The sequence below is a fragment of the Procambarus clarkii genome, chromosome 44, assembly GCF_040958095.1.
Source record: "Procambarus clarkii isolate CNS0578487 chromosome 44, FALCON_Pclarkii_2.0, whole genome shotgun sequence".
Classification (NCBI taxonomy): domain Eukaryota; kingdom Metazoa; phylum Arthropoda; class Malacostraca; order Decapoda; family Cambaridae; genus Procambarus; species Procambarus clarkii.
Window position 1 is genome coordinate 7,222,784 of NC_091193.1, and position 26,025 is coordinate 7,248,808.

The 26,025-nt window shown below is 40.8% G+C and overlaps 2 protein-coding genes across 5 annotated transcripts in view; one reads left to right on the forward strand and one right to left on the reverse strand.

The window, feature by feature from the left end:
• Positions 1-19: 19 nt before the first annotated feature.
• LOC123745259 (E3 ubiquitin-protein ligase TRAIP) lies at positions 20-20,864 on the reverse strand. Of its 4 annotated transcripts, none has more exons than XM_045725598.2 (12): positions 20,846-20,864; positions 18,560-18,701; positions 17,839-17,971; positions 17,515-17,597; positions 17,154-17,312; positions 16,384-16,497; positions 16,039-16,150; positions 14,097-14,214; positions 12,980-13,101; positions 12,188-12,295; positions 1,368-1,473; positions 20-509 (listed from the first exon to the last, which is right to left on the reverse strand). In XM_045725598.2, exons 2-12 carry the CDS (start codon positions 18,670-18,672, stop codon positions 292-294), a joined length of 1,386 nt encoding a protein of 461 aa, XP_045581554.1. In that variant the 5' UTR covers positions 18,673-18,701; positions 20,846-20,864; the 3' UTR covers positions 20-291. The 4 variants fall into 4 exon arrangements, with proteins under 4 accessions (XP_045581554.1, XP_045581552.1, XP_045581551.1 ...); XM_045725596.1 differs by lacking the exon at positions 20,846-20,864 and adding an exon at positions 20,701-20,839; XM_045725595.2 differs by lacking the exon at positions 20,846-20,864 and adding an exon at positions 20,643-20,765.
• Positions 20,865-21,125: 261 nt separating this feature from the next.
• LOC123745260 (glucoside xylosyltransferase 1) overlaps positions 21,126-26,025 on the forward strand; it is a 25,870-nt gene continuing 20,970 nt past the window's right edge. The window contains exons 1-2 of the mRNA XM_045725599.2: positions 21,126-21,602; positions 24,833-24,974. Coding sequence (XP_045581555.1) covers positions 21,235-21,602; positions 24,833-24,974 — 510 coding nt within the window. The 5' untranslated portion in view covers positions 21,126-21,234. The remainder of the gene's footprint in view (positions 21,603-24,832; positions 24,975-26,025) is intronic.

The following is a 26,025-nucleotide window of genomic DNA, read 5'->3' on the forward strand; positions in this document are numbered from 1 at the left end:
ACAGGCAACTTAGTCACTATTTACAAGGAGACTATTTATTTTCACATATTAATCACCATACATTAAGTAATGAGAACACATACTGGGACAACACACATCAGGAATAGCAGAGTAATATATCACTTCTTACATCAATCTTTTTACAGAATATAGGTCGACATCCTTCTAAGGGCATAACATACATTGTATGACATTAGCTCTATTTAATGTTAGCATTCAAGACAACTGCAAAAGCTATTACATATTTCAAATGCAGAAACACATATGTATATATACAGTATATGTTAAACTTTAATCATCAAATGTATTTTGAAAGAAGTCTTTGAGGGTAGTGCTTTGAACCATACTGCCTGAGCCACCTTTGTTTACTACTTTAATTCCTGTCTTCTTCTTAAGAAAAACTTGCTTTGGCTTGGGAAACTCGTCCACCTTGTGGTGACCTCCCAGACCATCGTAGCCCATCTGATTCAGCCCTACATGTGGACCACTGCTTGTCTTTGGACTCATGCCTAGAAAGTAAAAAAAAAAAATTTCATTGCATTATCATACTTCCCTTATCAATTAATTCAATAATAGTATTGCATGATCTACTCAAATGTGGTAATGAATGGTGGTACTCTGCATATTCAGTTATAACTGACTTCACGTGCTAAAAAGCTTGGGAAAATCTTAAACCCCCCCCCCCTTCCCCAACTATATGAACACGACTCACTAATGTTCATTTTCTACTGGAAATCATTTACATTCTACATAAGCATCAATCCTAGCATTGTTTGTCTCACTTGTTACTGTACTGTACTGCCAATTTTGTTTTACTTCAACTTAACTACATAAATCTGCTACATTGTATTATCACTTTCACCATAAATAGCAAAGGCAGGTCAGTTGATAACTGAAAACCTGGAGGTCATAGTGGTGGATCAGTGGTTATATAATTGTTTCCTATAAATGCTGCAATCAGGGTTAAAAATATGAAAAATCTATTCAGTACATGACCCAATTACAATAGAGTATCTACACACCAATTTTGCAGTGCTGTAGTTTTCTTAAAGTATACTAGGCCAAAAAGTTGTAGAAAAATCTTAAAATTACTAAAAATAGGCTGTAGCTAAAAGCTTAGGGTGCAAATATGCTTATTAAATATTGCATCATCGTGCACACGTATTCCCTTTTGAATACTGGATACACAGATGTTGTAAGACTGAAGTCAGTGCAAATACTGTAGGCCTTTTCGAGATATGATGTGGAGGTGAGGTCTGGTAATTATGAGGAGAAAGCGTTAAACCAGTATGACTGCATGATGTGGAATCCAATTTGAGAAAGACAATAAAAAGGTATCGTCTTAACAAAATTGCTAATTTACTTACCAAGATCTTTAAGTGAAGGTTTATTTTTTGCAAAGATATTGTGGTGCTGGCTATTTGTTGGTTGACATATCTTAACAAGTGGACGTCGCCCAGGAAATAGATTCACCTGGAAAATATGAAGATAAAAGTGAATACAATACTGTACATACATTGTATAAAGATGGATCTGAAATAATTGTTTGCACTTGTCTAACTGTTTGACTCTATATCAACTGTGACGGTAACGCGTTGGTGTTCGGCTGTTTAAGGCTAGGGGTATGGCCTCGTCACATAGTTATAAAAAAAAATAGAAAAAACTGGAACTTCGTCTGTGGTAAGGTAAGGAGAAGACACACAAAACACAAGTAAAACTTTAACAATGAAATTTTAATTACGTTAAATAAATCAAAACATGAAAATAATGCACAAACAAATACTTATAATAAAATCAATGAATCAAAATAATAAGAATACTTAAATGACACAATGAAAGTTACGTTAAGGCAAAATAACAAGAAGTGCAACACAAAAGTTAAGTGGGAGGTGCTGGAATATTGGCTTAAAGCCACCACCTCTCTCAGTACACTCTAGAGTCTAGCTGGGAGGAGTGCTGGCTACGAAAGCACGGAACATTCTGAGGACTGATGTTGGGGCGACCCCAGACATCAGGTAGTATTGGGGGCGAGTGCAGGTGCAGCCAGACCGGCGACCAATCAGCGGAGCCGTAGCGATCAACGGGTAGTTTGGTGATTTGGGTCCGAACAGGTGGCGGGCTGCATACGTTTCTGCTCACCCTGGCAAGCCTTGCTGGTGCTGGTGTTGTTGTCGTTGTTGGACATTTCTTCCATAGTCTTTTTATATAATTGTGAAGACGTAATTTTGGAGGGAAGAGCAGGCTCAATCTCTTGAAGGAGATTATCGTCACAACTCTCCCCCGAAGCCTGCGGTTCTGGAAGAAGTACGTCGTTATGTGGTGGAGTAATGGAGGGAGTTGCTTCTACTTCATAAACTCTGGAGAGATCATGGGCTAAGATGTTGTCAGACTCTTGGTATAGCGTGTCTCCAGGTTGAATTTCTGCAGGTAGCAAGCCCATAGTAGAAGACGTTGAGATGAGAAGTGGGCGTGCTGCAGGAGGTGTAGGGTGGTGTGGTCCGTATTGATGGTGGACCGAGCACTTTTCAGGTGTGGAGTGAAGTGCTGAAGCTTCAGGATGAGGAAGAGTAGCTCCTTGCCAATTGTTCCGTAGATCCTTGTAGCAGTAGTCGCTGACAGGTGTATTCTTCTCGCCTCGTTGCTGCATCACGACACCACCCACGTCGGTACCATTGGCGTCGACATGGAGGATGAAGGGCTTATCTGACGAGGTGAGAGTGGAATTAGAAGAGGGCATAGGAGCACGATTATTATCCTGAAAGCATTTGGGAAGATCATTAAGGATTTTGGAATTAGAAAGCGCCGACTCCTTGTCAGTGCTTTCGGGAGAAGAAGCCGGGATGGTCTCACTGTGGATGTAGGGTTCTGTGAAGGTAGAACAATTAATCAAGACAGTGGGAGGAGTACCATTATATTGCTTCAGGAGGTTGACGTGGCACAGCTGGGTCTTCCGCCGCCTATCAGGAGTCTCTATCACATAATTATTATTATTCCTGCACTCTTTGACGCAGTAGGGTCCTGAAAATCTGTTTTGTAAAGGTGAACCGGGGATAGGGAAATAAGCAAGGACGAAGTCTCCCGGCTTGAATTTTCTTACTTTGCTGGTCTGGTCGTAATGAGTCTTCATTCTCACCTGGGCTTTCAATAGATTATCATGAGCAAAGCGGTGGACTCTCTCTAGAATGTGTTGAAGGTTTTGAAGAAACTGGGGCACATTCTGATGCTCACTGAAGGTGGCATCTCTGAGAGAGTCTTTGAAAGCCTTAAGGGGAGTACGGCACTTACGGCCGTAGAGCATCTCATAAGGAGATACTCCTAGGGACTCATTGGGGAGACTTCTGAAAATACACATTATTAGGTCAATCTGCTTATCCCAATCCTTTGAGGTTTCACTACAAAACTTTTTCAAGAGTGCTTTGATGGTCTGATGACTACGTTCAAGAGAACCCTGTGAAGCAGGATGATAGGGCTGGACAATACCTGTTTGATGTTGAACTCCTCCAGTGTTCTTTTGAAGAGATCACTGGTGAAGTTGGTGCCACAGTCACTTTGAATCTCCCTGGGAAATCCGTATTGAGTGAAGATCTTCAATAGATGTTTGATAACCGTAGCAGCCGTGATGTTCTTCACTGGAACTGCTATGGGAAATCTGGTGGTAGGACACAGGATGGTTAGGATGTAGGCGTTACCTGAACTGGTCCGAGGTAAAGGACCAACACAGTCTATTATGAGTCTGTGGAAAGGTTCCGCAGGCACCTGTATGGGAATCAGTGGTGCTCTGGGAATGGAGACGTTCGGTTTGCCTGCCCTCTGACATGTATGACACTGTTTTACGTACTGTTTGACGTTGTTTACCATACCTGGCCAGTAGTAGTCTTGACGAATCCCATGGTAAGTCTTGTTGAAGCCGTAGTGGGAGAATGCTCCGTGGGCCAGGTGTAGAATAGTGGGCCGCAGGCTGGTGGGAATCACAAGTTGTTCGGTGTTGGCCCAATCGTCCTCCTCCTTCAGTTTACTGGGTCTATATCTGCGGTAGAGCAAGTCGTTCTCTAGGAAGAACCCAGGAATACTGTCGGGTTGAGTCTCAGCCTGGAAAAACAATGGTGTTAAAGTAAGATCTTCCCTCTGCAACTTACGGAACTCCAACTTGGTCAGATGCGGGGGTAGTTTCTGAGGGTCTTGAGGGACAGCGGTAGCAGTAGAGTCAGCTGGCTGTGGACGTGCGGCTTGTGCACGGGTGGTCACGAGAACCGGAGGAGAAACTTCATCACTCTCTTGAACCTCTGCTGGAACATACTCGAGAATAGGGTTTCTGGGCACAGAGTTACACACCTGGGGTTTGTCCATGACGATCAGGTTGGTCGGTTGCAGGTCTTCTGCCAAGTCGTTGCCTAGGAGAAGTTGCACTCCAGGCATGGGAAAAGGCTTTTCCCTGACGGCGACTTGGACTTCCCCGTTCACGTAGGGACAATCCAGGTGGACTCTGGCGAGAGGGTATGGAGTGGTAGCAGTGAGGTCAGTGATGAAGACTGTTTCCCCGGTGTAGACTATGTTGGGCACAGCCGACTTCAAGATGATCGATTGTAGAGCCGCTGTGTCCCTCAAGATCTTCAATTTGAAACGTCCCTCCGGATTTGAACCGTTGGCAGAGACAGTTCCAGTATACAGGTGGTTACTGAAAAGAGAAAGATCATTAACATCAACACCAACATTCATCACAGGCTTACCGGACTTAGGAGGAGTTGGTTTGGGTCGTTGTTGGTCAGTGGTTCCCTTGTATTGAGACTTACCACACTTGTCTATGGTATGTCCATAGAGTCTACAATATTTGCAGTACAGTTGTGAACCAGCTTGATCGGGGCTCACCTTCTCGTAACTGTACCACGACTTCTTACTGGAGGATGGTTCAGGTGTCAGCCGGTGGATGAGGCTGTAAGTGTCAGCCGACTTAGCACACTTCAGGTAGTCGGTTTCTTCTTTATCTGCTAAGTAGAGGCGGACAGGAGGCGGCACACGTCTCAAGAATTCTTCAACAAGCATCAGGTTGACGAGTTCTGTAAAAGTAGAGACATGTGCTGCTTCCAGCCATTTCATGAAATACCTCCGTTTCGTGTTAGCAAACTCAAGGAAGGTAGTGGTACTTGCCTTCAGGTGGTCACGAAATTTCCTTCTATAACTTTCAGTAGAGAGGAGGTAGGCGTCCAACACTGCTTGTTTCAGAGTGTAGTAGTCATTCTCAGACGCCAAAGTACTGAGTGTGACTGCAGCTCTACCTGTAAGATGGACTCTGAGAAGTGTGGCCCATTGGTCGACAGGCCAACTGAGTTGATTAGCAAGGGTTTCAAAGGTGGTAAAGAACACATCAACTTCTGCTTCTACAAAGGATGGCATTAACTTACTTGCATGTGATATATTAAAACTGACGGGAAGATTGGCAGTAGCTTGCTGGCGTTGAGCGAGGTGTGAAGTTTCCAACGTGTATTCCCGTTGACGACACTCTAGAGCCAGAGTCGCTTGTTGCTTGTCATGTTCGCGTTGCATCTCCAACTCGCGTCGTTTGGTTTCAAGCTGTACTCGTTCCCGCTCCTGGAGTAGTGCAACCTCACGTTCCTGGAGGGCGAGTCCACGTTCGTGTTCTTCTCTCCTCAAGGCAGCTTCACGTTCTCTGAGGGTGATTTCTCGTTCTTGTTCCTCTCTTCGTATGGCAGCAGCTCGTTCTTGTTGTTCGAGGGCTTCCCTTTGCTGCTCACGTTCAATCTTGGCCAGCTCTAGTTTGAGTTTCAGCGTTGCCAAATCAGTTTTATCTGCAATATAGTAAGTTTCATGAGTTTCAGAGTCTATCTTACCTTGCTCTAAATAGTAATCCAGCAACAGGTTGTGTAGGTCATTTTTGTTGGCTTGGTAGGGAACTTCTAGTTGATACTCATGTGCAAGAGTTTGTAGTTCAGTCCTCTTGGCACGACTCAAAGTCCCTATTTCACCTGCTGGATTTGCACGGAAAGTTTGGAGACGAAACATGGTGAAATTAGCAAATAAAGGTACACGAATGTTCAATAATGAAATGTCAGAAACAGGACAACGTGGCAACTGGTACCTATCCTGTGTGATCTTTAACAATTAACGTTAAGTGAAAGATATTAAATGATTAAATTAAATCAAGGGCGCAGGAAATCTTGTACCCGGTACTCATGTAAGAGAATAAGGGCAAGAAAATCCTACTAACAAATGAAACAAAGTTTCGAAAACAAATGAAACAGTTAAATGCTTCAAAAGTAAAATTGGTAGTCCAAGGATGTAGGCATACCTTGCCAAGTCTCTATAGGACATAAAGCAAGTTTTTCCTACTGAATTTAATATGATACTTACAGAATTAGCGAACTTTTGTGCTCTGAAAAAATAAGCTAATTCCCTACCGTTGTATGTATCATCATCTCTGACTGACGTGTAGGGGTGCGAGGTGTCAACTGGTGACGAGAACTGCTGCTGAGGTCCCAATTCAGCAACTAAAGTTCGAGCTAGAGGAACTATGGCCCTCTTTGTCCTCCTACAGTCAGATTGCAGAAGATTGGGTACTCTTGACCCGGGGCAGACCACAGTACCAGGGTACCAATATGATGATCTGTCAGAATGAGAAATATTCAAGGGACATAGATGGTAAATACGAGTAATAACAAGGAGGGAGAGATGACCAATTAAGAGTATGACTGAGGCCTACAGTCACCACGTAATCCAAAGTTGTCTCACCTTCACTATATGTTACTCTCGTAATGCACAATACACCGCACCTTATAAAAAATGAAATTGAATGAAAAATAGTAAAGCTACGTTAACAGAGTTAAATACGCTTACCATAAATTACCACTTGGCACCAGTACCTGAGTGAGGCTCCTAGGACAGGCCCCCATAAAACTTGTGACGGTAACGCGTTGGTGTTCGGCTGTTTAAGGCTAGGGGTATGGCCTCGTCACATAGTTATAAAAAAAAATAGAAAAAACTGGAACTTCGTCTGTGGTAAGGTAAGGAGAAGACACACAAAACACAAGTAAAACTTTAACAATGAAATTTTAATTACGTTAAATAAATCAAAACATGAAAATAATGCACAAACAAATACTTATAATAAAATCAATGAATCAAAATAATAAGAATACTTAAATGACACAATGAAAGTTACGTTAAGGCAAAATAACAAGAAGTGCAACACAAAAGTTAAGTGGGAGGTGCTGGAATATTGGCTTAAAGCCACCACCTCTCTCAGTACACTCTAGAGTCTAGCTGGGAGGAGTGCTGGCTACGAAAGCACGGAACATTCTGAGGACTGATGTTGGGGCGACCCCAGACATCAGGTAGTATTGGGGGCGAGTGCAGGTGCAGCCAGACCGGCGACCAATCAGCGGAGCCGTAGCGATCAACGGGTAGTTTGGTGATTTGGGTCCGAACAGGTGGCGGGCTGCATACGTTTCTGCTCACCCTGGCAAGCCTTGCTGGTGCTGGTGTTGTTGTCGTTGTTGGACATTTCTTCCATAGTCTTTTTATATAATTGTGAAGACGTAATTTTGGAGGGAAGAGCAGGCTCAATCTCTTGAAGGAGATTATCGTCACACAACAAATATTTGAGAAAGTGACATCAATTGATATTTTTAAAGATAAGATAAGATTTCCTTTCAGAACAGTCTTCCCGTTGTCAATCTTGCTGTGGCAACTCTCAAGGGAATAACCACACACACACATTTTTGCCCAGACTGACTGACTGATTCATAAAATTATCTCTGGCACTATAATGACATTACCCCCACTAAGTAAATCAACCAATTCTCCTAATATAACTGTACTCGTATTACTTATTTGATCAAACATACAATAAGGTACTGTTGAATCCCCAAAAGTTTGTACTTTATACTATTACTTTTGTCGAGGACAAAAAAAAAAAAAAAAAAAAAAGCACAATGTAATGAAATGCCTCTTTCTGGTGGAGCCTCAGTGGCCCCTTGAAGCTATCTCACTGAGATGGCTCCCCATTACTAGGTCATATCAGTTGCAGGGAGTTCTGTTTGATCTACTGGAGAACTTGGCCCCTTTCAGAAACAAAGGGAGTTGGGGGGTGGGGCTATTATTGTCACCTCCCACAAAAAAAAAAGCAACCAGAAAATTTTGAGAAGCTTTATTTGGCCAGGAACTACAAGATTCAAAGAAAATGAAACACCAAAATGGTCAAATGACTCTGCAAAATATTCAGGCAAAAACAAGTGAATCACTAAAGAGCATCAACCTATTAAGACCTAATGGCAAGAGCGAGTGAGGGCCTGGAGTCCAGGCCCTAGCTCACTACAGAGCAATGGACAAGGAATCGATGAACCTGATAGAGAGCCAATGGAGCTCTAGCCAGGGCAGCCGATGGAGTTCTACTAGAAAGAGACATTTCATTACATTCAATGCTATTTTTTTGGGGAGGAGCACCTGGGTGCCTTCCTGCAGCTAACCACATAGAAAAAGGCAAACAAGGGACTTACCATAGAGGAGAGGAGACAGCAAGTACTAGATCGAAAAGATAGTGGGACAGGAAACCTGGTCCAGTACAAAACAAGACCAACTGAAACCAAGAATATTAACCAAATACCAAGCTGCCAAAACCCGATCTCAAAGATCAGCCTATGACATGTTGGGGGAAAAACAGCAGCTAAAGCAACATACAGTATTTATGAACATCATAGGCCCAAGGATAGATTGCAAGTTGGCTAACTTCGATGAACACTGGACAACCGAAGAAATACAAGCCTTGGAAGGCACCAAGGAAAAAGGGCACGAGTCACACGAAGCTGTGACTTGTATTTTTGTCTATATCTGATATGAGAATAAGGAAAAGCAGTGGTGCCAGGACTGTGCCCTGAGATACAGATCTTTTAACTGTGCTTGGACTCTATTTAATTTGGCTGATTGTTACTCTTTGTGTTCAGTTTGACAGAAAATTTAATATCACCACCCTACTGACCTCATTTTGTGGGCTATCATGCCATGGTCACATTTATCAAATGCCTTTCCAAAGTCTGTGTATACCACATCTGCATTCTGTGTTTCTTCTAAGGCATCAGTGATTTTGTCAAAGTGGTCGAGTAGCAGCAAAAGACATGATCTTCCTGCTCTAAATCCATGTTGACCTGTGAAGGTATCATGGAAAATGAAATGCAAGAGAAGGCAAACCACAAGATTAAAAAGAGTGTGTTGAGATAGTTTGATCACGTTCGAAGAACGGGTAATGATAGACTTGGAAAGGGTGTATTTGAGAGAATTCGAGGGTAGGAGAAGTGACAAGTCCTAGAGGAAGGTGGGCAGATATGGCATACAATAAATGAGTATGCAGACGACGAGTCACAATAACGTGGATGAAGATATTAAAACTGAACCACACACCAGAAGATGAGGAGACTACGACGTTTCGGTCTGTCCTGGACCATTATCAAGTCGATTGTGATAAATCACAAGCAAGTCGTCCTCTCCTCATCTGGTGTACAAATGAGTAGCCTTAAGCTATAGTGACCTTTGTCTGTCTCTTCTCCTTCAGCCAGAAGAGAGGCTCCATAAGTCACCTCATCTGCCCTCCTCTGCACTGGAGAACCTCAAGTTCCCCACAATTATGGCATGCTATTGCCTGGCCTCTGGGAGGAGCTACATCTGCTCTACAAATAACAAAATAATTAAGATTTAATGCTGTATTTGACACACACAATCCCACAGAGATAAGACGTTGCATGTTTATATAAGATTACTGGGTTCAAGTGCTCCTTCATGCAATCTCCACATGTTCATTTTGTAGGACTTTCTGATATTTTTTGTTAATTCTTTTTATTTGGCCATTTCTAAATTAAAGATTTGCTTTACCACTCCCATTCTTTTCAAGCTTAAATTACAGGTATCTAAACACATTTACAGTTTAAAAACTCTCTATATAAGTTAACAAATTCTGGAACTGTAAAACTGTCCATTTCTATGAAGCCTAAAATTTGCTTGTATTTGCATTTTCGTTCCACAACTCTAGCCACTGCTCTTTTCTGGGGGGAGCTCCCAGAGCTATCCAGGCTGAATGAATATGTATAACTTTCTGACATCAGTCAATGTGCATGGAGTTCTTGCTTACCGGGGACCACGAGCCAGAACCTGGCCCCCTCAGAGAGGCGCGAGGAGCAATGGCCTATAGAAACCCCCATGTGGTTGGGAGCATTCTATGTCTACCATCGACCAGGTCTGACCCAGAAAGGTAGGCATCCCAAAACAAACCCCTATTCTGGTGAAACTATTGCTACTGAAAGCCCAACGAGTGGACAGAACTCCCCAAACGAAAATTAGCAAACAAGCATGACGTAATTATGTCGCTGCGCCGCCATCTGTGCAACCACCCCCCCTCCTGAGGGGGAGGGGAGCTCCAGACCCTCCGTGCCGGCGATCCAACCGGCAGTTCTTGGTTGATGTGATTCTGGAGAAGTCATGTGCCTCTGGCCCCTGCTTGGTCTCCCTCCTGCATGCTTCGTCTCAGCGGCAGTATGTAGTTTCTGGCGGTCCTTCCAGTTTTCCTATTACTGTGTCGGTGTACTGTAGTCTCTGATAGGGTTGTCTTGTCCTTCCCTTCGGGGTTGTTCCATTACCATTGTCTAGTGCTGAATACTGTCGCCTCGTATCAGGCGGCGCTGGCGGGGCCGCTCCAGCTTGCGTTCAGTGTTGCTGTTCCTTCTGCTCAGTTCCGCTAGCTGTCTCGTGCATTGTTTCACCTCCGGCCTGCTCATGCGCTTCCGGTGACATGCTGGTCATTGGCCCGGGTGCTCTATATTTTTTCTTCTCAGTTTTTCATGGCCCCTTTGGTTCTGGTTTGTTTTTTCAGGTCTCATTTACCTGTTGGCGTTGACCTCTGGGGATCAGGTCGGGGAGTTTCCGGCTCTCCTCCGGTGCACGAGTTTTTTCTGCTTGTTTGGGCCTAGTAGTTGGTTTGTTTGTTTGCTGCAGTCTCCTTCCTTTCTGGTGATGTTTGGATCTGATGTTTTCTGGAGGGGTCCATGTGCGGTTGCTTGGTTGGTCAGGCCGGGGGGTGCATCATGTATTGTGTTCGGTTGCGGCTCTTCACTGTTCTCTGTGCATTTTGGCCTCTGTGGCTGTGGGCACATTATGGTTTGCCCGGGTTCCCTTCCTTCCTTACTATGCCTGGGTTCAGGTCTCCCAGGTCGTCTGCAGGGTCCTTTGGTGTGGCCTGTTGTCTTGTTTTTGTGTTAGGGCGCGTGGAGTTCATCTCTCGGGTCTTTCCCTCTTTTCCTTATCTTTGGTGAGGGAGCCCCATCAGCTCCAGGGAGCTGATGGGGCTCCCTCCAGAAAACCAGCGTTGAATGTAATGAAACGCCATTTTCTGGGTGAGACCTGGAGGCTCCTCGGCATCCTTCCCTCCCTCCGGTCGGCGGTGTTTTTCACGTATTTGGACATCCAGCCAAAGAGCTGCAAGTTGGATCACCGACACGGAGGGTCTGGGACTTCCCCTTCTGGGGAGAGAGAGGGGGGGGGGGGTTGCAAATAGCGGCGCGGTGACGTGATGACGTCATGCTTGTTTGCTAATTTTCGTTTGGGAAGTTCTGTCCAGCTTTCGGCTTTCGATAGCAATAGTTTCACCAGAATAGGGGTTTGTTTTGGGACGCCTACCTTTTTGGGTGTCAGATCCGGTCGATGGCAGACATAGAATGCTCCCAACCACTTGGGGGGTGTCTATAGGCAATTGTTCCTTGCGCCTCTCTGAGGGGGGTGGCCAGGCTCTGGCTCGTGGTCCCTGGTAGGCAAGAACTCCATGCACATTGACTGATGGCAGAAAGTTATACATATCCTGGATAGCTCTGGAAAGCCTTCGAGTCTCACTCAGAAAATGGTGTTTCATTACATTCAACGCTGTTTTTTTAGGCCTACTAAGGCTTCTGGTAATGTACACACCTTTGTTGTATAACTACTGCAATGCATGTCATCTGCATACAACAATTCATTCACACCCTAAAAAGTTACTGCAAAACTCTCATGGGCATGTATTTTCAGCAACATTTAACTTGTGTTCAAAATTGCATTCCAATTACAGTACTTAATTGTAGTTTATATAGGGAATATATTTTTTTATCTACTTTTATATTTTTATTATCTACTACAAATACAACAAATGAATCATTGTTACCTTTAAATTAAACTGTGATGAATCAGATAGACTTGATTGTGAAGACTGAATGGCTGCTTCATCATTTGACTCGGCTGCAGTTTCTGAACGCGCCACTTTACGTACAATCTGTAAATGTCATGTATAAATTTCCACGTTACCTTTATTTATTTATATATACAAGAGTTCTTACATTCTTGTAAAGCCACTAGCACGCATAGTGGTTTCAAGCAGGTCCTTAATCCTAATTTTCCCCAGAATACAACCCGCCAAATGGTTTAGCAACCAGGTACCCATTCACTACTTTGTGAATAGAGGCTACAGTTAAGGATCGGCCCCCAGTAAATCCTTCCTGGCCAGGATACGAACCCAGGCCAAAACGCACGCTTTATATATACTTAAAAAATCATAGAGTTCCAACAATGCTTGTTCATTTACCTAAAATACAATACTGTACTGAAAGAACAAATTCAGGTTTTGAGTGAATATGAACATCTCCCTTCTGTGGAAGACATCTGGATGCTCCATAAGGCTACATCTAACAGAAGCATCATAGCTGAGGAAGGGTGACAATCTACATTTGTTCATGCACACTTCTGGATGCATCTATTTTGTTATTGTATAGTCAACCCTTATATAACATGCATTTATTCAATGTGTTTTAGTAATAACAGGGTTTTCATTTAGTGACCATTTCTATAAACTGTACAAACTTTTATTATATAACACAGGCAAGACATGCTCACTTGTTTAATCTGGCAATGTCAACCCTAACTTTGAACATTAAGCCTACATAATGAATACTGTAGTTACCTCAGGAGTAACAAGAACATCATCCTCATCACCATCGCAGCTAGAGCTATGAGGGCGCTTGTACTCTGCCGGTGCAGGGCTTTCAGCTATCAGACGATGTATGGCACTGTTCTTCACGTCACCTAAAAGAAGAGAATAATTTTATTAGAGATCTGTCTATATCTTTGCTAAGTTGTCTGTCCTGGCAATTTTCCTTTCTTGATAAGGTACAGTAGAATCTTCCCCAGATATTGTCAACATCTGAAACACTTAAAAGGCAATTCACATATTGGTATGGCAACAACACAAATGATGCAATTTCTTGCTTGCATCAAGAAACAAGACTGAAAAAATGAGACTTGGGGCTTAGCAACCATATTCAGGTGAAGAAGGCAAAAAGACAGAAATGGAAGCAGACAGAAGAACACACAGAGACAAAGAAAAAGACAAATGGAACAGTGTATTTAGTGAACAGGTAATGTGTGGGTGGAGAAAACATAGCAGTGAATCAAGTGTTGCTACTCATTTAATGTGAGAGTAACCAAAAATAAGTGAACCATAACATGAAGAAATTACACATCTCTCATTTCCCTCACCATAGAGCTACCAAGGGTACCTGAGCCAACTGGTCTACTAAATTTATTAAGACATAAGAATAAGAACAATGAGAAAATCAACTGGAGCTTTGGGGTGACTCGAACCCTCGATCAAGGGATTCTCAGCCACTCGCATTACCATTCAACCCGTTCTCGCAAATTCGTAAAGTCAATATTGACTTATTAAATAAGTGCATAGGTGACATACTGAACATAATAGATACCCTTAAAAAGCATCTCAAGAAGGATAGCTTAAAATATCCCCTGTACTGCTGGTGTGAACTGTTGTCCTGCCTAAATTTGCATTACCATGAACTATGGACACATCAAATGTTACCAGAGAAAGCAGCCAATATAATTGCTTAAATAATAATAATAAAAGAAAATTAGCTAAAACATACAAAAAACATTTGGTATTAAAGATGATTAATTAAAGAATGAAATCAATATTAATATGTTGAAATAATCTGTATGTCATTGAACTTCAGAACAAGGGAAAACATAAAAAATAATTATGATGACTAGATTCAATTAACTGTTACCTGATGGTGAAGATATTGCTTGTTCTAGAGCATTTATTTTCTTTTTCAAGCTGACATTTTCTCTTTCTAAAGATTTAACATCATCTTGAAGGTTTTTGTTTGCTAGTTGCAACACACTCTGTAACAAGAGAACTTGTACAAGAGGAAATAACAAATAATATATATGTAAAAAACATGCACATAATTCCCTTAAAAACAAGTTATTACAAATTATATGAATTAATTAGTTTCTACTGCCACCTTTACCATGAAGCTGCAGTATGTTTCACATCAAGCCATGTGAAAAAAACCAGTGTCAAGTTTAATGAAATGCCAATTTCTGGAGTTATTTTAGGGCTAACGGGGACCACAAGCCAGAACCTGGTCCCCCTCTAGAGGTGCAGGGATCAGTGACACTTGAGATAAAATTTATATGCATTTATTCATGTCTGCCACGTACTGGGGAAGGCACCCAGAAAGTCAGCAATACAAAAACAGACACGGCTGGCTAGAAACCAAACTGCAGCCTCTAAACCCCCAAAAGAACTCTCCCCAACAATGTAAACAAACGATAGAAAACTCTTGAAACTTGTGCAAGCTAGTTCGCCCCCCGTCATTTGGGGAGGAGGAGGAGGGAGACAGCCCAGGTCAGCTGGCTGCTCCACCCTCAGTTCTATAATAGAAACACCCCCAACTCCCTGAGGAAGAAAGGGTGTCATAGAACTACCAGGGCTCGCACAGAAATTAGTCTTTCATTACATTTACCGCTGGTTCTGGAGGAAACCCCGTTGGCTAACTACACACGGAGAAGAACAAGAAAGGGGACTTACCAGGGAGGAGGCAGTACAGAAGGAATAAATTTGAGGATGAGACCATTGGCTGTGACACAGGGCCCAAGGCAACACAAGGCCGCTGAGGACCAGGAACATTAACAAGATACCTGGCTGTCAGGAACCTGTTCGACCTCCAAAACACCCGTGCCCGAATATCGGCCCACAACATATTGGCAAAAACAGCCAAGAGAGCGGCATACTTATGGACATCATGAGCACAAGGGTAGACCACAGGCTGGCTAGACTTAATAACACACTATGGACAACCTGAGAAACACAACCAATGGAACAGGGAACCAAGGAAACTAGATCAACCCACAACGAGTCCTCAGAAACAGAAGCAGTGGCATGATGGAAGAGCTGCCACAGGACACTATACTTGATGCACTCCCGGCCGAAGCAACCAAGCATCAATAACCAATTCATGTTGGTTGTCATGAATAATCAATAATTTTTTGTTGTGCAGGACAATGTATCAACATAACCTGGCACATTTTAAGAGCTAAGGTTAATGGATAGTGATGCTTAGTATACAGTACATGCATATACAGTACTGTATACATGTTTCTGTTGATTAGTCTATACACTGATTACAGTTATGCAACAGTTTTAAACAAGTACCAATCAGACAACCCATCCTCGTGTTTAGATAATACTTTTTGTAACTACAGTATGTGGACACAGTTACATACATAGATATAATTGACAATTAGATAGTAGAATTTGCTACTTTATTATTCACTTTATAGTCCCCCCCCAAAAAAAAAGCCAAAACATAAACTTTAATATTCCTAGGTCTAGTATAGCACATATATGTACTATATTATGCCTCAGATAGCATGTATTAGGCCTAGGAAGGTTAGGTTAGGTTAAGTCAAGTTTTCTTTGCAGCATCTGTACCAAACTTTTTCTGTTTGTCCAAATACAATAGTACTGATTTCTACTTTCTAATTACCTTTTATGTCAACATATGTACGATGGTCCTCATCGTTACTATAAGTATTACCTAAACAGGAGGAAGGGCTGAATCAGAACATTTAGATGATAAAAGGTTCTGCCAGTGATATACATTTAACATCTGCAAATAATTATGAGCATGCTAAAATATAAAAAAACTATATATAACTTACGAGTTCTGTTACAGCAGCATTGTAATTTTGTCTCGCTTCTTTTGCCTTACTTCGTAGTGATGATGCCTCATCCCTTAGTCTTTTCTTATCATCTACAGTCTTGTTCAGCTCTCTTAAAGAAAATTATATTTTTCATTTAAGGAGTAAACTAGTTAAGTACAATATTTGCTACCCTGACTAACTGGTATGAAATACCAATTAAATTTGAATGTGAAAATACTTAAGCCTTTAGTTACAAAATTTAGATTAATCAGAAAAGGTACTGGAAGACTTGTTTGTGTGCCTTCAGATAAGAGCAATATCATACGAATGTTTCATGTAAAGAACGGGACAAGAAATACACACTTTTTGAGTATGGAGCAAAAGGTGGCCAAAGATCTCATGCTGTCAGGGTTGCCTGTGTAGGACATTAGCATGTCTTCCACATCTTCGCTGGTTCCTGACACTATACTCTCCACGCTGCATGACAAAATGATATACAAATTAATTCAACTAAAAATGCGGCTTCCACATCTTTGCTGGTTCCTGACACTATACTCTCCACACTGCATGACAAAATGATATACAAATTAATTCAACTAAAAATGTGGCATCTAGATTACTGAAATAATCTAAATTAGAGCTCCCGAGTGACAAATAATTATCAGAAGAATGCACTTGGCCAATATGAATATGCATCACTTGGAAAAGATATGAAGATAAAGAACTGGGATACAAGGACCTAGACTATCAGGTATTGAATGCCAAAACTTGAAAGACGTGGGGTCATGATGTGAATAACAGAGGTTACGTTACAAACTGCAATATAATGTAAACAACCATGATTTGAGTAATATGAAAAACATTTTCTGAGCAGATACTTCAGTTGCTACCTAAAAGAACGTCTGCCATTTTAATTTAAATGGACAGAAAAATGCATAATCAGTCAAGATAATATACTGCATTGGCACCATGAGGATCTTTACAAGCTGTCCATGCAAGGTTATAAAGGTACTGTACTAGTAAATCACTGGTACTATTACTAGTAAAACTTAATTTGGGGAGCAAGAGAATGAAAGTTCATAAAACACCAGTAAAATAAGGGTAATAATAATCAGCAAACTATGCATAATTACTTCTGAAGAACTTTAAGATGTTCTCGTAAACTCTTGGTCTCATCCTTAGCTTTCTGTGCCTCTTTAGTGATTCGGTCCATGAACTGTAGCTGGGTCTTCAGAGCCATAATGGTTGTCTCTTTGACCTGCACCTGGCTTTCAACTTTCTTACATTCCTCTCTAAAAATAAAAAAATATATTTTGTCTATTATTACAAACTGAAAAAGAGAAGATATCACCATAATAGTATTAAGAGAATTTATTCTATAGTCAATGGATAGCAAAAAAATTTATGGATTATTGTCCAACAGGTGACAAGATTTTACCAATGTTCTGTAAATTAAAGACAGGTAAAATTATGCTCTTTGATAGGGAGATTTACCTGAGGCCTTTGGTTTGCTTTGTTAGTGTTGAATTGCTGTCTTTCAAATTCTTTATTTCCTGGTCTTTAAGTCTAACCTGAAACTATAAATAATAATACAGTATATTAGTTTATTGTAACCTTGAGTGAAACCAAAGCAAATATAAAAGACAACATTGAAATGAACCACCCCCAAATTATTTAAAACTAACCTTAGTGTATGATACAGAAATTTGAGACTGCTTAGTTCACTATTACAAAATTACACTTTCATCTGATATATGCTCTGGTATCTCTATCTTTGTCTCTTTAAAAGCTAGGAAGGTCAAAAACATCTAAGTTTACCTTAAGGCCATCAATATGATTCTGCAAAGTGTCAGGGTCCACCTGTGATGTATCTGTCCCACCAGTATCAAAATAAAGTTTCACCAGGCTCTTTTCTGTAGCTTTACTTCGACACTGAGGACAAGATTTGGACCTTGTGGAGTATAAAAAATAAAGTCAGTTCAGACATTACATTATACAGCACTTGTGTGTATATTATATATTACATATACAGTAGCTTATTACAATACACATTTAACAACACAGCTACTGTATTTGAAGGACTGATACAATATATAAATGCTCATAGATAAAATGTAAATTACCATTATGCAATCTACACACTTAAACTTTACATTAAATAATACACACAGCACAGTCCAATTATAATTACTGTACAGTACAAAATTAATTTTTACCAACATTTCAGCCCAGAAGAGGGCTATATCATGCAGACACACTGTACCGTCAGGCCTTAAATTGCATAAATTCAAATAGGCAAAGTTTAATCTGCATAATATAAATGTTAACATAAAATGTAAAAATATGTTGTAATATAAGAAAACATGCAACTGTGCTTCTAAAATACAGTACATACAACTCTACAGTAAATTATATTTGCAGTGCAGTATTGGAATTTAGAAGGATTTATCTTTTCAGTATTCCTACACAAACAATACACGATAGTTTTAAAATGTAAATACAAGACTGGACTGAAAAGATCATATAAGCTTATTCACACCTTTCAATCCACTGGATGAGGCAGAGAGAGTGGAATGTGTGACCACATGGAGTAGCACTGATATCATCTGTAGAAACGAAGAGGTCCCCACAGATAACACACCCAGCTCGCATTCTGGTTGCTTATTTCAGGCCAAGATTCTCTGTAATAGGAAGTCTGCATTATGCATGCTTTCAAACCAATATTTTAAAACCATAAGAGCTCTAATTTGAAATGTTTTACCTTAAACTAATTTAACATAAAGAATTACAGTATATACAACAGTTAAGAAATCCATAAACAAAAATGCAGTCCAGTATACAGATTATAATACAGTATAATATACTTTAATCATCTATAATGTCAAAATCTACAAATCAATTTCAAAATAGGAAAATAATATGCATTCACAATTAGTTATCTGAAAAAATTACAACCTAGAAATACAGTATAATCAACCTTTCACTGTGAAATCCTGGAGTGGTAGCCATGCAAAATTTGGTTTCTCTGTGATAATCAACATACTGTATATCCAGAAATCTGGAAATACATTTTCAAATCATGTTTGACCATGACCTCTGGGCCTAAAAGCCAGCCTATCCTCCTCTTTAGATAGTATTTATAATAACGATGTACTTATAGACTTATAGTATAGTAACTTATAGTAACAAAACCAGAAAATGTTTTGTATTTATGTTGCTAATAAAACCTAATCTAATCTAACTATCCTAGGCATAATACATGCTATCTGAAGTCTAAAATACTACACATGCTCTATACTAGGCCTAGGAGTATTTAAATTTGGTTTTAGCTTGATTTTTTATGGACTATAAAGTAAATGGTACCAAATTCTACTATCTAATTGTTCATTATTTCAAAATATATAGAATGGTCCACATAGTTTCATGTAACTGTTACACAACTTGTTAATAGTTCATGACAGATTGAAACATAATCGTTTCTTCATTTTTAAGAGGTCGTTATGGTTAACAGTATCAAAGGCCTTTCTCAGGTCAATGACGAGGCCAAAATGGAACTCTTTTTTTTTTTTTTTGTCAAGGGCTGTATAGATTATATCAAGCAGACTAATAATAGCATCAGTGGTACACTTTTGGGAATGGAAGCCAAACTGGCAGGGACTTAATATGTTGGATTTTACAAGGTAGTGGTATAGTTGTTTGTAAATAATTTTGTCAAATATTTTTTAGTATCGGTAGATTTTATATTGGTCTGTAATTGTTTATGTCAGCTATATCCCCTCATTTATTAATTGGAGTTACTCTTGCTTTTCTAAGGATATCAGGAAGAGTATGACATTAGAGATTTGTTGAATTGCAGAGCTATGCAAGAGGAGGGGCTGCACTCTTATACACCATAGTTGGTACAGTATTTCACTAATGTTCCCAGCTTTGGTTTTAAGGGAGTGAATTATGGATATTATATCTGTCGAGCTGACTGGTAAAAGGAGTACAGATTTAGGATAGCTGCCAGTGAGATATGTAAAAACATGTGTCTGGATCTCTGGGAGTTTTCTAGCAAGGTTAGACTTGTTACCAAACAAAATGTCAAACACTGTGTCAATGTTAAGGGTAAGTTTGTTAGCAGTCAACCACAAATGGACATTATCTGGTTCAGTATTCACCGTGTCGTTTAGAGTAAGTGGGTTAACATGGGAGAAAATGAAGGGTATGTCATTAGCAGATAGAATTGGCTTCAAGTGCTGAGTGACATTTGGAAGACCACTAATGTATATGAGTAAGAGGAGTGGACCAAGTATACTACCCTGCCTTACAGCTCTAGTCCAAAAGGGTGGGATACCATTTTGGCAAAATGTGCCTGTTAAGCAAAACGTTCGGTTGTCAGATAGTGACCCCAAGGCAGAGCGGAAGTCAGACCTCTACCCAGCTTAGAGGCTGAACCATGAATCTCCTCACCCCTTATTTCAAGCTGGCAGTGGGGCGACTTGTCCTGCTACAGCGGTAACATATACTGTACTGTACTACCATCCAAACAATAATGCTGGAATTTTACACTACCAGACTAAAGACTTTCAATAAAAATGGGGAAATAAATGATAAAAAAGCTCGATCTCAACTATTCTTACCTTATAAATAACAAACTACTGAATTTGAACAATAATAACACAGTCTTCGCAAACTTACTGGAGCTGCACATTGAGAGGACCGCGGAAAATAGTGGAAACTCGTTTTCCAAACTAATAAAATTATTTCCTGAAACTCTTGCAAATCTATTTAAATTCTAACCATAAATTTACATTAGTTTTTCTCTGCTTTACAATATGCTAACCTTAACACTTTGTTTAGTGAAATCGGAAGTAAATAAATATTATATAAACAATCCAAACTGCTAGTTTTGGAGCCTCAAAATACTTGTAAACAAACAGAAGCCACTTACGAGCTGCCTGACGTAAAATTAAATAACTTTATGAAGGAAATAATCAGTGATTTTTTTAGTTTTTATTTTATTTATACGAAAATACTAAATATAACTGCATAATATTGCCAAAACTTTGATATTATAAGTGTGTACAATGAGATGATAATGAGAGGAGGTGATGGCGGTACGATGAGTTTGTTGTGGGTGGAGAGGAGGAGGACGCCAGGGTGATGGAGAAAGTGTCAGGTGCAGCCATGTGAAGTCGTCAACTATTGCCTCCGGGGTTCACGCCTCTCAAAATGAAATGTACATACCGATTATTGGTTTTAATTGGAGCAGTGACTTGCCTTTTAATAATGCTGGGGGTGACCGGGGACGTCACAAGAATACTCCACTTCAGAAGTTCAAACTCTGTGAGAGAAGCTCTTCGGTCAGATGTCAAGACAAGTGAATTTAATGTCAGTATGTTAGTGCCTGTTACTCCTTCTTGCCTAGACTCCTTCAGGAGGCCTGAGGTTTATAGCAACGTTTATAATAGCAAGATAACCTCGATACGCGAAGATAAAAATAAAATAAGAAACATAAAAACTCTTGCACCTGCAACCACGATTCAACATTATAATGTGAAGAAACATTCAGAGTCGTCTAAAAGAAGCAGGACAACCAAGTAAGTTTACAACTCTGGTGTATAAGTGATTAAAACAAGTCATGAATACAGGATACATCATACACAGCGTTTCTGCCCGAAACGCTGCGCGTACTAGTGGCTTTACAAGAATGTAAATACTGTACTATCCAATGTATTCTCACAAACCCAATGTACCTTCTTGTATATATATAAATAAATAAATAAAACACAGGATGGATCACAGTTTTCTGTTTCACAATTTGTTAGTTTCATATATTGAATATTGGTCAGTATTAAAAACCATAATATAACGATTCAAACGGGTAAAATTTTAGTGCATATTTTAAAGCGATTGATTCAATCAAGTGTTGATTTAAATGCACTGTCTATTTACCTGTTTATTTTGAGAATTGTTGTTTTAGTGACCTAATATCCACCAGACAAGGGTTAAGCAAATGCACGTCTCTCATCCACTCATGTATATTCTAAAGTTGTACAAACCCAAGGAGGGTGCGAGAGAGCATCTGATCTCGTGTTTGTCTGCGTGTTGTTCCACTGCTGGTCGGTTGCCTCTCTTCTGCCATTTTCCCTGAACACTGCTGTGCTGTAGGGGGTACTGAAGTCACTGTAGTACTCCCTCCCCCCCCCCCCTCCAAATGATGAGGTACCAGAAAGTCCAGGAATTGGACAGGGTGGTGCATGGTGCATCCCATGCGAGTAGTGACCCTCCATATTGATGTCGCTGTCATCCATGCCATCATCAGGCACTGGAAGGCTCGGATCTGGAGATGGTACCAGTAGATGAAAGAAATCAGTAGGTACATCTTCAGGAAGAGAATTCGCTGATGCTCAGCTGTCAGGGACCTGACAGCTGAGTGGACAGTGCTTCGGATTCTTGGTCCTGAGGTTTCGGGTTTGATCCCTGGTGGAGGCGGAAACAAATGGGCAGATGCAAGCGATGAGTCACAATAACGTGGCTGAAGTATGTTGACCAGACCAAACACTAGAAAGTGAAAGGACGACGACGTTTTGGTCCGTCCTTGACACAATCGACTTGAGAATGGTCCAGGACGGACCGAAACGTTTTCGTCCCTTCACTTTCTAGTGTGTGGTCTGGTCAACAAATGGGCAGAGTTTCTTTCACCCTGTTACCTAGTGGTAAATAGGTACCTGGGAGTTTGACAGCTGCTACCGGCTGCTTCCTAGGGATGTGTAACAAAAAGGAGGCCTGGTCGAGGACCGGGTCGCGGGGATGCTAAGCCCCGAAATCATCTCAAGATAACCTCAAAATAAGATGGTTGGGATTCATTTTATTGGTGTGGGTACCAGATCACCTCCACAGCAGCAGTTGGGGTCGCCATTGCTAGCATGGTGTCGTAATGTGCTGCTTCCACCTGATCGATCGAGACCACCACTTCAGCACTCCGGCAATCGATATTAATGGTTTTCGGAGTTCTCGACAGCAGCCAGAAAGGTCTCTTGTATGACTGCTGTAGCGGCCAACATACTGTATCAACCCTCAGAAACACATGGCTAGCAAAGAGAACATCCTGGGGTATGTAGGTAGGATGTGTAGATGGGTGATGGGGCAGCGTAGGGCAAATCTGCAACATCACCCTCCGAAGCTGCTACATGAAGCCAACATGTCCATCAGCTCAACGTATGGTGTTGGAGTGATCATCCCAGTAAGGCAGAGATCAGAACCATAGACAATGTTAGCCACTGAAAACCCACTGCCCTCTTTAGTTGCCTAATGAGTGCCGAGGAGTACCAAAGGAAAGTTGTCGATATATGAAGTTGGGTCCTTGGAGCCGCCTTTAGTTGGCGGCGAAACCGTTCAAACGTACCATTAGCCTAAGGATGGTAGGCTGTAGTTTGGTTGTTTGGGATACCAAGGAACCGCAAGAGTTCCCGCTATGAGTGTGACTTAAATTGTCGACCCTGGTTAGTGACACTCGTGGTAAGGGCTACAAAGCCAGTCCGGTCTCTGACCAGGCCTCCTTGTTGATGGTCTGGTCAATACAATTAGGGCTTTGTAAAAACTATGTACCCCGTTGTAAACGCAACTCATTCTAAAGCCCACACTCTCAATGCACATAGCATGTGTCACTGTCAGTTTTTGGTAAGCTCGTATAATTCATTGTCGGGGACAGGCAGCCAGTTTATACATACAGTGCATGTTAGGCACTGTAGATCCTCCCCCAGGGTCAAATTACTGATCCTTCCCAGGATGGAACCCCCACAACAAGCTGATGAACTTCTTGGTACCTTTTCACTGTTAGGTAGACAGGGGCATTAGGTGATAGGAAATGAACCCAACCATTTCTGTCCCACCTGGGATTCGAACTCGGAAGTCTCGATTATGAGCCGAGAACGAACCCAACTACTAATGTGACCCTCTTTATATTTATTATATGGCTGCAGTTCATGTAAGTATCTTACATAAATTGTTATATATGTACCTGTATATAACAGTGTTACTGCCTATTGTTATATACACATGTATAAGACAAGGGAAGACGGGACACCACGAGCGTAGCTCTCATCCTGTAACTTCACTTAGGTAATTACACACTCGGGTATCTGTATATAACAATAGGTACTTTCAGAGTACTGTACCTATTTCACCTCTGCTTTTCAACGTGGGAATTCTGCACATGCTGTCATGCCTTCTGGCCTTGTGTGATGTTATTTCTTTGTGCAGATTTGGAACCAGCCCCTCTAATATTTTCCATGTGTAAATTATATATTATGTCTCTCCCGCCTGCACTCTTAAGAGAATGCAGATTAACCATTTTAATTGGTTCCAATAATTATATTTTTTGTTATTTATTTATATACACAAGAGTTCTTGTATTCTTGTAAAATCGTGTAAACACTGTGCATGCACAGTGTTTCGGGCAGGTTCTTAATCCTAATTTTCCCTGGAATACAACCCTCCAAATCTTTGAACAATCAGGTACCCATTCACTGCTGGGTAAACAAAGGGGATTAAATCTGATAAGGCCTCCTGGTTGATAATTTGGTCAGCTTCACTCTTGGTACTTAGTTTGCAATCCACCACACAGCCTGGCTAATCAATGATGATTTGAAGGGGGAGACAGAGTTTTTGAGGGCAATTTGTAGTATTCTGTTGGAAATTCCTCTGCTAATTAAAGTGTATTGAAAAGTCTTGGATGGCTTTTTATATAGATGGTCATGTGGGAAGGGAATTTAGATAATGGATAGAAGGAAACAAATATTGTATTACTTAAATTTATTGTTTTCAGAATGGTCCTTGCTGTTGTGTGTTGTGGGGACCGTTTAAATGAGACTCGCATTATGCTTAAATCTGCAGCATCACTATCTCACACCCCTCTTAGAATGATTGTGTTTACAGAAGATCCTCTCAAGCCCATCTTTAAGGCCATGGTAAGCATCGATGTCCTTGTCATATTTAAAAAGTTCTTGTGTTATGACTAATAGGTCCTTGAGCCACTATCTTGCTTTGGGCATCTGCACAGATTTATTTCTGCCGGTCAGCATGCACCTTTCTAAGATTAAACAGCTTAAGTACAGACAGTGCACTTTTTTTTTTTAAAGAGTAGATTTCTAATTCTAACAAGGCCTCCTTTTTGGTATAATGAACTTCCATGTTGAGCGCCACTTTTCTTTTTTTTAATAATATGTACAATTGGGTTTATGATTAAACTAATTTAACTACATTATATGTAAACCAAAAAACTTACCTAAAGATTGTGATTATATTGAATGTAAGCCTATGAGGAACTAGAAGTGAGTATATTGGGGCTACACATTTTAAAGTAGCCAGCTCACTCTTTTAAGTGTTCCAAATATTCTATATCTTTAAGAGAGAGAATGTGTTGAGAATTGGAGGCCAGATGCTTGGGGCTAGTTTTACCCAACTTTCACACATGAAGCATATGGGATTACCTTGTGTATACCTTGTGATGGTTCCGAGGATTAGTGTCCCCACGGCCTGGTCTCTTGACCAGACCTGGTTGGTGGTCTGGTCAACCAGACTGTTACATGTGGCTGCTTACAGTCAAAAGTACGAATCACAGCCTGGTTGATCAGGTATCCTTTGGGAAAGCCCCTTATGTGTAGAGGGAGTGTGTTGAAAAGTCTTCAGCCTTTGATGTTGATAGTTCTCTCTCAGCATACCTATTGCACCTTTGCTTTTCAATGAGGTTACAGCATATTTTGCACATTCTGCTACGTAGTGCTATTTCACTTGAAGAAATATCAGCATCTACACCCACCCAACCAATTCCATGCAATTCTCATAGAATAAATTCAGAAATATTAGTTGTTGCCTGAGGACTTAATCAGCAGCTTCAGTGTTTCATTATATATTTTTACTGAGTAAGAGAAGGGGAAAAGGGGAAGAGGGGGGATGTTTGAAGAGAGGTAAGGAGAACAGAGGGACACAGGTGCAGAGGGGGGAGATTGAGAGGGTGGA